At 40.1% G+C, this 13,385-nt stretch overlaps 1 protein-coding gene across 1 annotated transcript; it reads left to right on the top strand.

Moving 5' to 3' along the window:
* The first annotated feature begins 6,428 nt into the window (after positions 1–6,428).
* Positions 6,429–7,031, top strand: LOC112778040 (uncharacterized). Its single transcript, XM_025822411.1, has one exon. The coding sequence runs from the start codon at positions 6,429–6,431 to the stop codon at positions 7,029–7,031; it is 603 nt and encodes a 200-aa protein (XP_025678196.1).
* The last annotated feature ends 6,354 nt before the right edge of the window (positions 7,032–13,385 follow it).

Here is a 13,385-nt window from a genome sequence, read left to right as displayed (position 1 = left end):
GTAGATTGTGCTGAAAATGAAAGTTTGGTATTATTTTGGTTGGATGTGGTTTGAGAATTTGGAAAAATTGAATACTTGTGGATTTTTGTAAAAAGGGAATTTTGGTAGAATTTGTCTGATCATAACTTATACCTCAGTCTTTGAAATTGGTTGAGATTTATTTAGAATTAAAATTTATTGAAAACTCTTCGAATTGATATAAAGTTTGCAAAATTTGGATTTCTGTAGAGGGAGTTATGATCATTCAAAGTTTGGTGTCAAAAATCTGAAATTCTGCAAAGTTGCAGAATTTTGTGATTTCTGGTATGTGCACATGCACACCCCTGTGAAAATTTAAACCTGTGCACATGCACAGCCTTGTGCGTACGCACAGGCAGGGGGAGGCTTCCTGTTTAGAACGCTAGCACAGCTTGTGCGCGCACATAACCAATGAAGAATTACAACCTGTGCGCACGCACAGCCCTGTGCGCACGGACAAGTTGGGAAAGGCAGTCTGTTGGGGGGCTAGCACAGCTTGTGCGAGCGAACAAAATTATGAAAATTTGTACATGTGCGTACACACACCCCTATGCGTACGCACACATTTAAAAACTCTCTTGGGCGTGCGCACGCACACCCCTGTGCGTACGCACACGCCCTGTTTCTCAAACTTAAACTTTGTTTTCAACTATTTCACCTTCCTAACAAGATTATAAGCTTTTTTGACACCATTTCGAGACTCTTTGGCTTAATTTTGGACATTGAAACATGGGAAAGGTCTTAGGAGAAATTATTTAGTAATTCTTTGAAAAGTTAGAGAACGGAGGTTAGGTTTCGGGTGTACTGAGGAAGGGTTTGATGGCGTGCGAAGTTAAATTGGCATGTGAATTGAGAATTGATAACCTGCTGAGTTCGGAATAGAAATGTGAATTGACAGTAGTTGAGATGAGTCGAGGACTTGGAATGGAAATGTTGATATGACAGTGGTTGAGATGAGTCGAGTACTCGAATGTGCAATGATGAATCATTGAGGTATTGAAAATGTTTTCTGAAAAACCAATGAACTACTGTTTTATACTGAGATGATGAGACGCTATGTGCCCGGCAGGGACGGTGGTTAATCCCGCCTGTCGAGGTAGCAACGGTGGCGTAAGGACGGTGGTTAATCCCGCTTACGTTGAGATGTGAGGTCTGTGGCAAGTGTATCCCGCTTGCATCCCTTCGGATCAATAGAGTGTGCATGCACAAAATCTTGGACGGTGATCCGAGCACCATATCTCGGGGGTTCCCAATGATGATTTCGAAGGGCGACATCTCCATAGAGGTGTGTCGGGTTGGCAGTTGAACCGACAATGTGATATCATAGCCAATAAGACAGGCATTCATCATGTGTATTTTCTATCTGTTTGTTTGCTTTTTCGACTTGTAATTGTATGCCTATTTGTATAACATACCTAATTGCTACTTGAATTACTTGCCTTACATGCCAATACTTGTGTTTTACTTGTATTGTATATTATCTGTGTTTTCTACTGGGATTGAGGAGTTTCGGAAGGCGGTGGCGATGGGATCGCATGGAGGATAGGTTGGTGAAGGCTGTGGGACAGCGGAGATCTGATTGAGTAGAAAATCCTCTAAGTTAGATTGCCCTTTTAAGTTATGTTAAGGTTTCATATATGCTTTACTGTTTTAGTTATGCTTTAAGATTGAATCTTGTGATGAATATGAAGTCTAGGATTGCCTTTGGCATCTTGGGGTCTTATATCTTACATCATTGGGCACTGTTATCATACTAAGAACCTCCGGTTCTCATACCATATTTCTGTTATTATTTTTCAGATGCAGGTCGCAACCCACCTCGGTGAGTTGCTTTGGATGGTGACAGAAGCGGAGGATCATGATACTTTTGGAGTCTTTTGATTTATTTTGTATATGTCTCTCACTTTTGTATTTTGCTTTTGCCTAGAGGCTTGAATTGAGAGAGAAAAATATGTATAAGCTATTTTTAAACTGTCTGGTTTCTGTACATCTGTATATGGCTAGCCGGCTTAAACTCTGCGAGTCGTGGCTAGATTCTTATGATATTATAATCTTATCTTTGGTTATATTATATCTATCTTTTGTGCTTTAAGTTAGAAGCTTCGTTAGTACGTTTTGTGTAACACCCTACCATACTTAATCTTATGCTTAAGTCATAAGACTGAGATAGTAGGAATGAGCAACTGGCTGACAACCATGCTGAATTCATGGCGGTCATGGCAAACCTTGCGAATACCATGGAAGCTAATGTTGCTGCAACTCTGCAAGCTATGCAGAGGTTAGGCCAACTGGCCCGAAACAGAAATGGGAATGGCGAAGGGAACGCGAATGAGAATGCTGAGGGAAACGGTGATAACATGGGAGGTACTCCGATGACCTTGGCGACTTTTCTCAAGGTTTATCTGCCAATTTTCCGAGGATCAACCAACCCTACAGAAGCAGACAACTGGTTTCATGCCATGGAGTGTGCTTTACAGGCGCAGCATTTTCTGAATAACCAATATGTAGAATTTGCTGCTTATCAGCTTGCGGGAGAGGCCCAGCATTGGTGGCAAGTAGAGTGCCACTTGTTACAGCTTCAGAATACCGACATTCCTTCGGATGTGTTCCAAACGGCCTTCTATAGGAGGTATTTTCCTGAGTCTGCAAGGGAAGCGAAGGAGATGGAACTTATGCAGTTGAAGCAAAGTTCCTTGTAGGTTTTTTAGGGTGTGTCAGGGTGCCCCGTAGACCTATGAGAGCTGGAAGTGTATTAAGTGCCAGAGAGGCTTGAAGGATAATATCATGACTGCTATGGCTCCTATGGAGATTCATATCTTCTCCGAATTGGTGAATAAAGCAAGGGTGGTTGAGGAGTATGCGAAAATGGTAGCTTCATCCAAGGAAACTCACGGAGGAAGCTCTAGTCAGGGACGTGGCAAGTATTTTCATCCTAGGGGTCAGAGTTTCAAGAGAGGAGGATATGCACCTCAAGGACAAGGAGGCTTCAGAAAGAACACTCAGAATCAGTTTCAATATGCCAAGGGAAGAGGAAATCAGAGTAAGATTTCTCTGGATTTGACTTGTGTGCGTTGTGGGCGTTTTCATCCATATGACTCATGCAAGATTGGGTTAGGTGGTTGCTTCAACTGTGGATTACCTTGTCACTTTGTAAGGGATTGTACTCATGGGAAGAACCCGAATGCAGATCAGAGTCAGCACCAGGGGCGAGTGTTTGCTGTGAACGCCAAGGATGCTTCTAAGGCGGATCCGTTGATGAGAAGTAACTGTTTAATTGGTGATAAAGTCTTAATTGCATTGTATGATACTGGAGCTTCGCATTCATTCATTTCGTTTGCTAAAGTTGAGGAACTAGGCTTGAAAGTGTCGAAATTGGCATTTGAATTGCATGTGCATACTCTGCATCAAACCGTTACGACTAGATCAGAGTGTAGACAAGTAGGTTTCAAGCTTGAGGGTAGAGACTTTGTGCATGATTTGATCTGTTTACCAATAGTTGGGTTGGAGATGATTTTAAGGTTTGATTGGTTGTCGAAGAACCGAGTTTTGTTGGATTGCTTTGAGCGGTCAATTCAGTTTATGCCGGAAGGAGAAAAGGGAGCAGTGATAGCTGAGGGTTACTACATGAACTCGGTAATGGTGCACTGTAGTAGAAAAGAGTGTCAGGGTTATATTCTGTTGGCTACGAATACATTAGGTGATAATCAGGAACTAGATCAAATTTCGGTAGTTAGAGACTTTTCGGAGGTATTCCCGGAAGATATTCCTAAATTTTCACCTCAGAGAAAAATTGAATTTGCGTTTGAATTGGTGCCGGGAGCCAGACCAGTATCGATTACACCGTATAGAATGGCTCCGATAGAGCTGGTTGAACTAAAGGCTCAGTTGGAAGAGCTTTTGAACAAGAGGTTCATTCAACTGAGTGTATCTCCGTGGGGAGTGCCAGTTTTATTGGTAAAGAAGAAGGATGGAGAAATGCGACTCTGTGTGGATTACCGACAGTTGAACAAAGTGACTGTGAAGAACACCGTTGCCTAGGATCGATGACTTGATGGATCAACTGCAAGGAGCTGGAGTGTTTTCCAAGATTGATTTGAGATCCGGTTACCATAAGATAAGGGTGAAAGAGGATGATATCCCTAAGACTGTGTTTAAGACGCGCTATGGACACTACGAGTTTGTGGTGATGTCCTTTGAGTTAACGAATGCACCTGCGGTTTTCATGGATTACATGAACAGAGTCTTTCGTCCCTTTCTGGACAAATTCGTGGTGGTCTTCATAGATGACATCTTGGTTTACTCTAAGACAGTGAAGGAGCATGAGGAACACTTGAGGACTGTGTTGCAAATCTTAAAGGAGCGGGAATTGTATGCCAAGTTGTCGAAGTGTGAGTTTTGGAAGGAGGAAGTAAAGTTCTTAGGTCATGTGGTGAGCAAAGGAGGAATAGCGGTGGATCCTTCTAAGGTAGAAGCGGTGATGGAATGGGAAAGACCATCGATGGTGACGGAAGTCCGAAGTTTCTTGGGCTTAGCCGGATATTACCGAAAATTTATTGAAGGATTTTCTCGGATAGCACTACCGATGACTAAGTTGACGAGGAAGGAAGTGCCTTTTGTGTGGACGTCAGAGTGTGAAGAAAGTTTTCAAACTTTGAAGCAGAAGTTAACTTCAGCACCTGTTTTGATTTTACCGGAACCGCATGAACCATTTGAAGTGTATTGTGATGCATCACTGAAGGGTTTGGGTTGCGTGTTGATGCAACACGGAATGTGGTGGCTTACGCATCGCGTCAGCTGAGACCGCATGAAGTAAATTACCCAACTCATGACTTGGAATTAGCGGCGATTATGTTTTCATTGAAAATTTGGAGACACCACTTGTAAGGAGTGAGGTTTAGTGTCTTTTTTGATCATAAGAGCCTCAAGTACATCTTTGATCAGAAAGAGCTCAATATGCGTCAGAGGAGGTGGATGGAGTTGTTAAGGTAGCATTTGGTGGAGAGACAGAGACGGAAAGATTGAGACTGAGAGACAGAGACTAAGAGACAGAGATTGAAATAACTTTTAGTATTCTGTTTGGTACAAAGTGGGAGACAGAATTTGAAACAAGAATGAAATTCTAATTTAATTTTTACAAAAAGTAAAATTTAAATTAATTAATTGAAATGAAGGTATTTTAGGTATAAAATGTTATTAAAGTTTCAGTCTCCATCTCTAAAAATTTTAGTCCCATGTGTCCCCACATTTTGGAGGTACTAAAATACTGAAATTTTGGGGACAGAGACAGAAATTTTAGTACCAGTCTCTGAACCAACAAACACGATACTGAGTCTCAGTCTCTCAGTCTCTGTCTCAGTACCTCAAAACAAACGCTACCTAAAGGATTATGATTTTGAACTGAGTTATCACCCTGGAAAGGTGAACGTGGTGGCGGATGCATTAAGTCGGAAGTCTTTAACCATAGCATGGATGAGAATCAAAGAAGAGGAGCTAGTGGATAAGTTTTTGGATCTTAAGCTAGATATTGGTGAAGTTGCCGGAAGAGCTTGCTTGAATCAGTTGCAAATCTTGAGTACCTTTAAAACGGAGATTCAGAAGGCTCAGTAAGATGAGCGAAAGCTTCAGCAATTGTTTCAACCAGTTGGTAATAAGAGGCGTGGAGAATTCACTAAGGATGGTGAAGGATTATGGAGATACAAAGGAAGAATTTGTATACCGGATGTCGGGAGTTTGAGGCAAGACTTATTGTCGGAAGCTCATAACAGTGGGTTTTCTATTCATCCCGGAAGTACGAAGATGTACTATGACTTTAAGAAGATGTTCTGGTGGCATGGGATGAAAGGTGATGTAGCAACAGTGGTATCCAAGTGCCTGATGTGTCAGAAAGTAAAGATAGAGCATCAGAAACCATCGGAAATATTACAGCCACTTGAGATTCTTCAGGGGAAGTGGGAAGGAATTGCGATGGACTTTGTGACCGGTTTACCGAGGACTAGGTCGGGATTTGATGCGGTTTGGGTGATCGTAGATCGCTTAACCAAATCCGCTCATTTTCTGCCTATCCGAGTGAACTGTTCTATGGAGGAGCTAGCAAGGTGGTACATCAAGGAGATAGTAAGGTTGCACGGTGTGCCATCGAGCATAGTGTCGGACCGTGATCCCCGATTCACATCAAGGTTTTGGGGAGCTTTTCAAAAAGCTTTCGGTACGAAGCTATGTCTCAGCACCGCATATCATCCACAAACGAATGGACAGTCAGAAAGGACTATTCTGACATTAGAATATATGTTGAGAGCGTGTGTATTGGATCAACCCGGAAGTTGGGACCGTTACATGCCATTGGTGGAGTTTGCGTACAACAACAGCTTTCATGCGAGCATAGGGATGGCTCCGTATGAGGCCTTGTATGGATGAAAGTGCAATCTCTACTTTGTTGGTACGAGTCCGATGAAGTAAGTGTTTTGGGACCTGATTTGGTAGTAGAGACTACTGAGAAGATTAAGAAGATTTGGGAGAGGATGATAACTGCTCAGAGTCGACAGAAGAGCTATGCGGATCAGAGGAGGAAACCGATAGAATTTGAAGTGGGACAACATGTGTTTCTCAGGGTTACACCGACAACCGGGATTGGAAGAGCGATCAAAACCAAGAAGTTGAATCTGATGTATATAGGACCGTTTGAGATTCTGAGGCGATTCGGGCCGGTGGCATATCAAGTTGTATTGCCACCTCATCTGTCTAACTTGCATGACGTATTCCACGTGTCCCAACTCCATAAGTACACGTCGGATGCGGCTCATGTGTTAGAGCCCGAGTTGGTCGAGTTGAAGGAGAACTTGACATTTCAAGTAACACCGGTGAGAATTGATGATACCAGTGTGAAGAAGTTACGCAGGAAAGAAGTTCAGTTGATTAAAGTTGCTTGGAAACGAGCAGGAGTGGAAGAGCATATTTGGGAATTCGAGTCCGAGATGCGAAAGGATTATCCCGAGTTATTCTCATGTAATCACTAAATTTTGAGGGCAAAATTTCTTATTTGGTGGGGAGAATGTAAGAACCACGACTAATTAATCGCCTAATAAGGTAATTAATATTGCACAAATTAGGTTCTGAAAATTTAGAGTGAGAATTTGAGGATGTAAATATGATTTTTGGACTCAGTAGGTTTTTTTTGAGTTACAAGGTGTGTTTTCTACGAAAAACCATGAACTGGCAGTCGAATCGGTTCAAGTCTGCCCAGTACTGCGCGAGAAAAAGTGAAAATAGTCAAAAACCTTAGAAAAACATTAGAAGTGGAAAACCGGGCGTTAATTTTAAAGATTTGGCCCAAGCTAAAAATGCTAACGGGTTGGACCGGACCCAAGCCTAACATATATAAACACTTAAGTGAACCTTTTTCACTCTCATAAACACACACACTCAGCAGAAAAGAAAAGAAGGAAGAGGAAGAAGAAGTACTATTCATCTTCAACTTCCCAGGCCCATATCTTAAGCTATAGAGCTCCGATCGCCGCACCATTTGCGGCTACGCCTTCCTTGTGAAGAGCTCTACAAAACTCACCCAAGAAATTGGTAAGGAAATCACGAATCCTTCTCAGTTATTCTCTTCAAAATTTGAGTTTTAGGGCTTTTGATTAAGTGAGGTTTTGTGATTTTGGGGTGTTTAGGTACGCTTTAGCCTTTGATTATCATTGGATTTGGCTTCCAAAACTGTTGGGTAAGGTGATTTGCTCTTGAACCCTTGTAAAATTATGATTAGATTGAGTCCTAGGTTGATTAGTGATGATTTGTGTGCATATGGCTTGATTATTGTGAGTTAGGAAGTCTTTGGAACTTGTTGGTGCTTGCTTGGAGTTGATTGGAGGCTTGCTTGTGGTTGAAAGCTTATCTTGAGCTCAATTTTGGGTTTTTCGCATATTGGGAATCGGCCAAGGTATGGTTTCGATTTTCTCTATGTAGTATATAATATTCATGGACACTTAGACTAGTGACCCATAGTATAGGTTTGAATTAAAATGCATGGTTGTTGGGTTGTTAAATGATGATGTATGATGATTTTTTAGTTTGATTATGATATTTGATTATGATATGATGATGAATAATGATTGTGTGAAGTTGAGAAGTGGTTTGGGATGATATATGTGATATTGAGGTTGATGATATGGTAATGTGGTTGGAAAAATTGAATGTGGATTGATTATAGTATTACATATTTGATGTTGATGGTCGAGAATAGTGATATGTGATGAAAATATTGTATAAATGGTGTATTGTGACCTAAGAAGGTAGATTGTGCCGTAAATGGAAGTTTGGTATTGTTTTGGTTGGATGTGGTTTGAGAATTTTGAAAAATTGAGTACTTGTAGCTTTTGGTAAAAAGGAAATTTTGGTGGACTTTGTCTGATCATAACTTATGCCTTAGTCTTTGAAATTGGTTGAGATTTGTTTAGAATTAAAATTTATTGAAAGCTCTTCGAATTGATATAAAGTTTGCAAAATTTAGATTTCTGTAGAGGGAGTTATGATCATTCAAAGTTTGGTGTCAAAAATCTGAAATTCTGCAAAGTTGCAGAATTTTGTGATTTCTGGTATGTGCGCACGGACACCCCTGCGAAAATTTAAACCTGTGCGCACGCACAGGCAGGGGGAGGCTTCCTGTTTAGAGCGCTAGCACAGCTTGTGCGCGCACATAACCAATGAAGAATTACAACCTGTGCGCACACACAGCCCTATGCACACGTACAAGTTGGGAAAGGCAGTCTGTTGGGGGGCTAGCACAGCTTGTGTGAGCAAACAAAATTATGAAAATTTGTACCTGTGTGTACGCACACCCCTATGCGTACGCACACGTTTAAAAACTCTCTTGGGCATGCGCACGCACACCCCTGTGCGTATGCACACGCCCTGTTTCTCAAACTTAAACTTTATTTTCAACTATTTTACCTTCCTAACAAGATTGTAAGATTATGTGACACCATTTCGAGACTCTTGGGCTTAATTTTGGATATTGAAACATGGGAAAGGTCTTAGGAGAAATTATTTAGTAATTCTTTGAAAAGTTAGAGAACGGAGGTTAGGTTTCGGGTGTACTGAGGAAGGGTTTGATGGCGTGCAAAGTTAAATTGGTATGTGAATTGAGAACTGATAAACTGCTGAGTTCGGAATAGAAATGTGAATTGACAGTAGTTGAGATGAGTCAAGGACTCGGAATGAAAATGTTGATATGACAGTGGTTGAGATGAGTCGAGGACTCGAATGTGCAATGATGAATCATTGAGGTATTGAAAATGTTTTTTGAAAAACCAATGAACTATTGTTTTATACTGAGATGATGAGACGCTATGTGCCCGGCAGGGACGGTGGTTAATCTCGCCTGTTGAGGTAGCGACGGCGGCGTAAGGACGGTGGTTAATCCCGCTTACGTTGAGATGTAAGGTCTGTGGCAATAGTATCCCTCTCGCATCCCTTCGAATCAATAGAGTGTGCAGGCACAAAATCCTGGACGGTGATCCAAGCACCATATCTCGGGGGTTCCCAATGATGATTCCGAAGGGCGACATCTCCATGGAGGTGTGTCGGGTTGGCAGTTGAACCGACAATGTGATATCATAGCCAATAGGACAGGCATTCATCATGTGCATTTTCTATCTGTTTGTTTGCTTTGTCGACTTGTAATTGTATGCCTATTTGTATAACATGCCTAATTGCTACTTGAATTACTTGTCTTACATGCCAATACTTGTGTTTTACTTGCATTGTATATTATCTGTGTTTTCTACTGTGATTGAGGAGATTCGGAAGGCAGTGGCAATGAGATTGCATGGAGGATAGGTTGGTGAAGGCTGTGGGACAGCAGAGATATGATTGAGTAGAAAATCCTCTAAGTTAGATTGCCCTTTTAAGTTATGTTAAGGTTTCATATATGCTTTACTGTTTTAGTTATGCTTTAAGATTGAATCTTGTGATGAATATGAAGTCTAGGATTGCCTTTGGCGTCCCGGGGTCTTATATCTTACATCACTGGGCACTGTTATCATACTGAGAACCTCCGGTTCTCATACCATATTTATGCTGTTGTTTTTCAGATGCATGTTGCAACCCACCTCGGTGAGTTGCTTTGGATGGTGACAGAAGCGAAGGATCATGATACTTTTGGAGTCTTTTGATTTATTTTGTATATGTCTCTCACTTTTGTATTTTGCTTTTGCCTAGAGGCTTGTATTGAGAGAGAAAAATATGTATAAGCTATTTTTAAACTGTCTGGTTTCTGTACATCTGTATATGGCTAGCCAGCTTAAACTCCGCGAGTCGTGGCTAGATTCTTATGATATTATACTCTTATCTTTTGTTATATTATATCTATCTCTTGTGCTTTAAGTTAGAAGTTTCGTTAGTACGTTTTGTGTAACACCCTACCATACTTAATCTTATGCTTAAGTCATAAGACTGAGATAGTAAGGTATTAATAATAATAATAATAGTAGTAGTAGTAGTAGTAGTAGTAGTAGTAGTAGTAGTAGTAGTAGTAGGAGAAGATATACTTAACTAGGAGCCTTAATAAAACGAGTAAAATAAAATCTCAAAACAAAAAGCGCAACGCTCAAGAAACAGAACTACTTGTATGCTAAGAAACCTAGAGATTATAGATATAAATAAGCAAAAGAACGAAAAGAGGGTCAAGAATACAATGAAACTACCTCCTGGCTCAGCCTGCGAAACCAAGGCTGGCCGGAGAATATATATATATATATATATATATATATATATATATATATATATATATATATATATATATATATATATATATATATATATATATATATATATAAGCATCCCCAAATACACCAAAATACCAAAACATACTCATATCTCTCCTTCAACCTCTAAGAGGAGCAGCATACACAAGTTGCTTGGAGAGTAAGCTAAATACATATATACATATATACAAACAGAAATCCAAAATACACCCCAGAACTACTTCGCTTCAAGGATCCAGACGCCTAGCGAGGAGCCTCCCGACCTGCATCTGAAAAACAGTAACACAGTATGGAATGAGAACCGGAGGTTCTCAGCATGGTAAAAGTGCCACGCGTATAATAAATAAGGTCCTGAGAATGCCATAGGCAATCCTAGAATTCCGTTATTCAATTATCCAACTTAATTACTAAACAGAAGCCATAAACAGGGGTAGGTATTCTAAATCTGCCTAACTTACTCAATTCAAACCTAACCTAACACCAAACCATTTCACATTTTCCTCCATCCCTCCATCATCCATAATGCAACAAAAATAAGCAGCCAAACAAGTTCACAAACAAGTAATGAGCAGATAGTACAAGTAGCAAGTATAACAGGTAGCAGGTGGTATATATCAATTAGGCAAACCCAGGAAATGCATAGCAACCAAAACAAACAAATGCATATGATGCGTGCCTGTCCTATGGCTGATGGGGCCCATCTGTCGGTTATCCAGCCAACCCGACAAGTTCGAAAACCTTAGACTGTTCCCCGTCGCGCATCCCCAAGAGTCTATGCATAGAGTTTACATTCATTCATCATATAATCACTCAATGGGGTCTATCCATACCCGGGAATTTATACGTGCCCGATCACCCTTATGACGTAGGGTCAACAGAGTATCGAGATTCAACTTGGAATACGTGGTGGCGAGCCACAGTTTTTACCCAGGAAAACTCCTATCTCAGATATCATTATTGATAAGCCATGGCAATTTCATTATCAATACATCATCAATTATCAAGCCTTAGCGTTAAACTTCGTTAACATACTTATTTCCTTCATAAAAGCCACCATTAACAACTTTCTTCACCCTCAAGATATCTTATTTTCCTAGCTTCTTTTATCCACTGGACCTAAAACCATACTTTAAGCCTTAAGGGAAGAAAATAGAGGTTTAGAAGTTGAGAAATTGGTTTAAAAACAGCCAAAACTAGTTTTTGCAGCAGGCAGCATCCACGCGTACGCATGCTTCTCGCACATGCGTCGCCAAAATTCCACACCACGCATACGCATGAGCCACGCGTACGCATGGGTGGACGTTTTTCAAAAATGGGCAGAATGCCCAAAAAGCTTGCAGCAAACCATTTTCAGCCATCCTGAACACAGATTAATACACCTAACTTTCAACGTCCATAAATCTCTCTACAAAGTTCCATTTTTTACAAAATTGATATCAATCAAAAGCTCATAAAACCATCTTTTATTTGCAACAAATCACAATTCAATCCAGAATTTGAGGAGAAAATTACGGACCTTCAAAATTCACCCAAAATTACTTTTTACCAAAACACTTCCAAACCTTATTTTCACCCTATTCATAAATCCTTGTCTCTAAAATATGCATATTGCTAACATATCCAATTTCAAAATATCAAAAATCACTTCAAGCTACCTTTAACCAATCCAATGAGTCATAACCTCAACTTTGCATTAGCATATATCATATATACATATATGAGCAACCTTCACATATACCATTCCATTAATGCAATTATCAACCCTTCACACACATTATTCCATTAACACATTTATCAACCCTACATACATTAATCCATCAACTCATATATCCACTCTTTATTAAGAAACTCCAACCATAATCCATCAATATACACTAACATCAACACAACCCATCATAAATAAATCCAAGAGCATACAACTAATAATTCAACACCTCATAATTTCAATTCATATTCACCAACAATTTACTCTAACAACATTACAAAACTAATCATTAAATGCAATAACCAATTCAACTTATCCTATGGTTCCTCTAACCTAAGTTTTTACAATACCGTAAATATTAAACGTGCAAAACTTAAACCATACCTTGGCCGATCACTTTGTTTCACCCAAGGCAGCCTCACAACACAAAATACAGCCCCTCCAAGCTCAATTAAAACAGCCACAAACCAAGCCTTGATCACCAATAAGCCTCCAAATACTCCCAATTCAATTCCAATGCATATATACCCACTTAATCTACACCTAATTCATATACATGTTCCAAATTCAAGTTTTCCACTATAAATGCAAGATTGAGCTAGGGTTAGGGTGTCCTTACAGTATCCATATGCTCAATAGCTTGAGCCCATTAAGTCCCGGAAGCTAACTTGAGTCTAAAACACAAAATTGGACAAGATTTTACTATAGAATTTTAATTTCACCAAAGAAAAGGAAATAGAGATTCTGAATCAAATGTGAGGTTTACCAGTAAAATTAATCCAATAGAAAGGTAGAACTCGACGCGGTGATCGCGTGGCTGCAAACGGTGCGACGATCGGAACTCGGAGCAAGGAGTTATGGTGGATTGAATTTTTGAACAAGGGTTTGGAAGTATGAATTGTTCT

Source organism: Arachis hypogaea, chromosome 19 (assembly GCF_003086295.3).
Source record: "Arachis hypogaea cultivar Tifrunner chromosome 19, arahy.Tifrunner.gnm2.J5K5, whole genome shotgun sequence".
NCBI classification, from domain to species: Eukaryota; Viridiplantae; Streptophyta; class Magnoliopsida; order Fabales; family Fabaceae; genus Arachis; species Arachis hypogaea.
The sequence above is the reverse complement of the archived record's forward strand: the minus strand, read 5'-3'. Positions and strand labels throughout refer to the sequence as shown.

Excerpts from the sequence above, each read along its gene's own strand:
- LOC112778040 (XM_025822411.1), top strand. The coding sequence starts at position 6,429 with ATGAAAGTGCAATCTCTACTTTGTTGGTACGAGTCCGATGAAGTAAGT.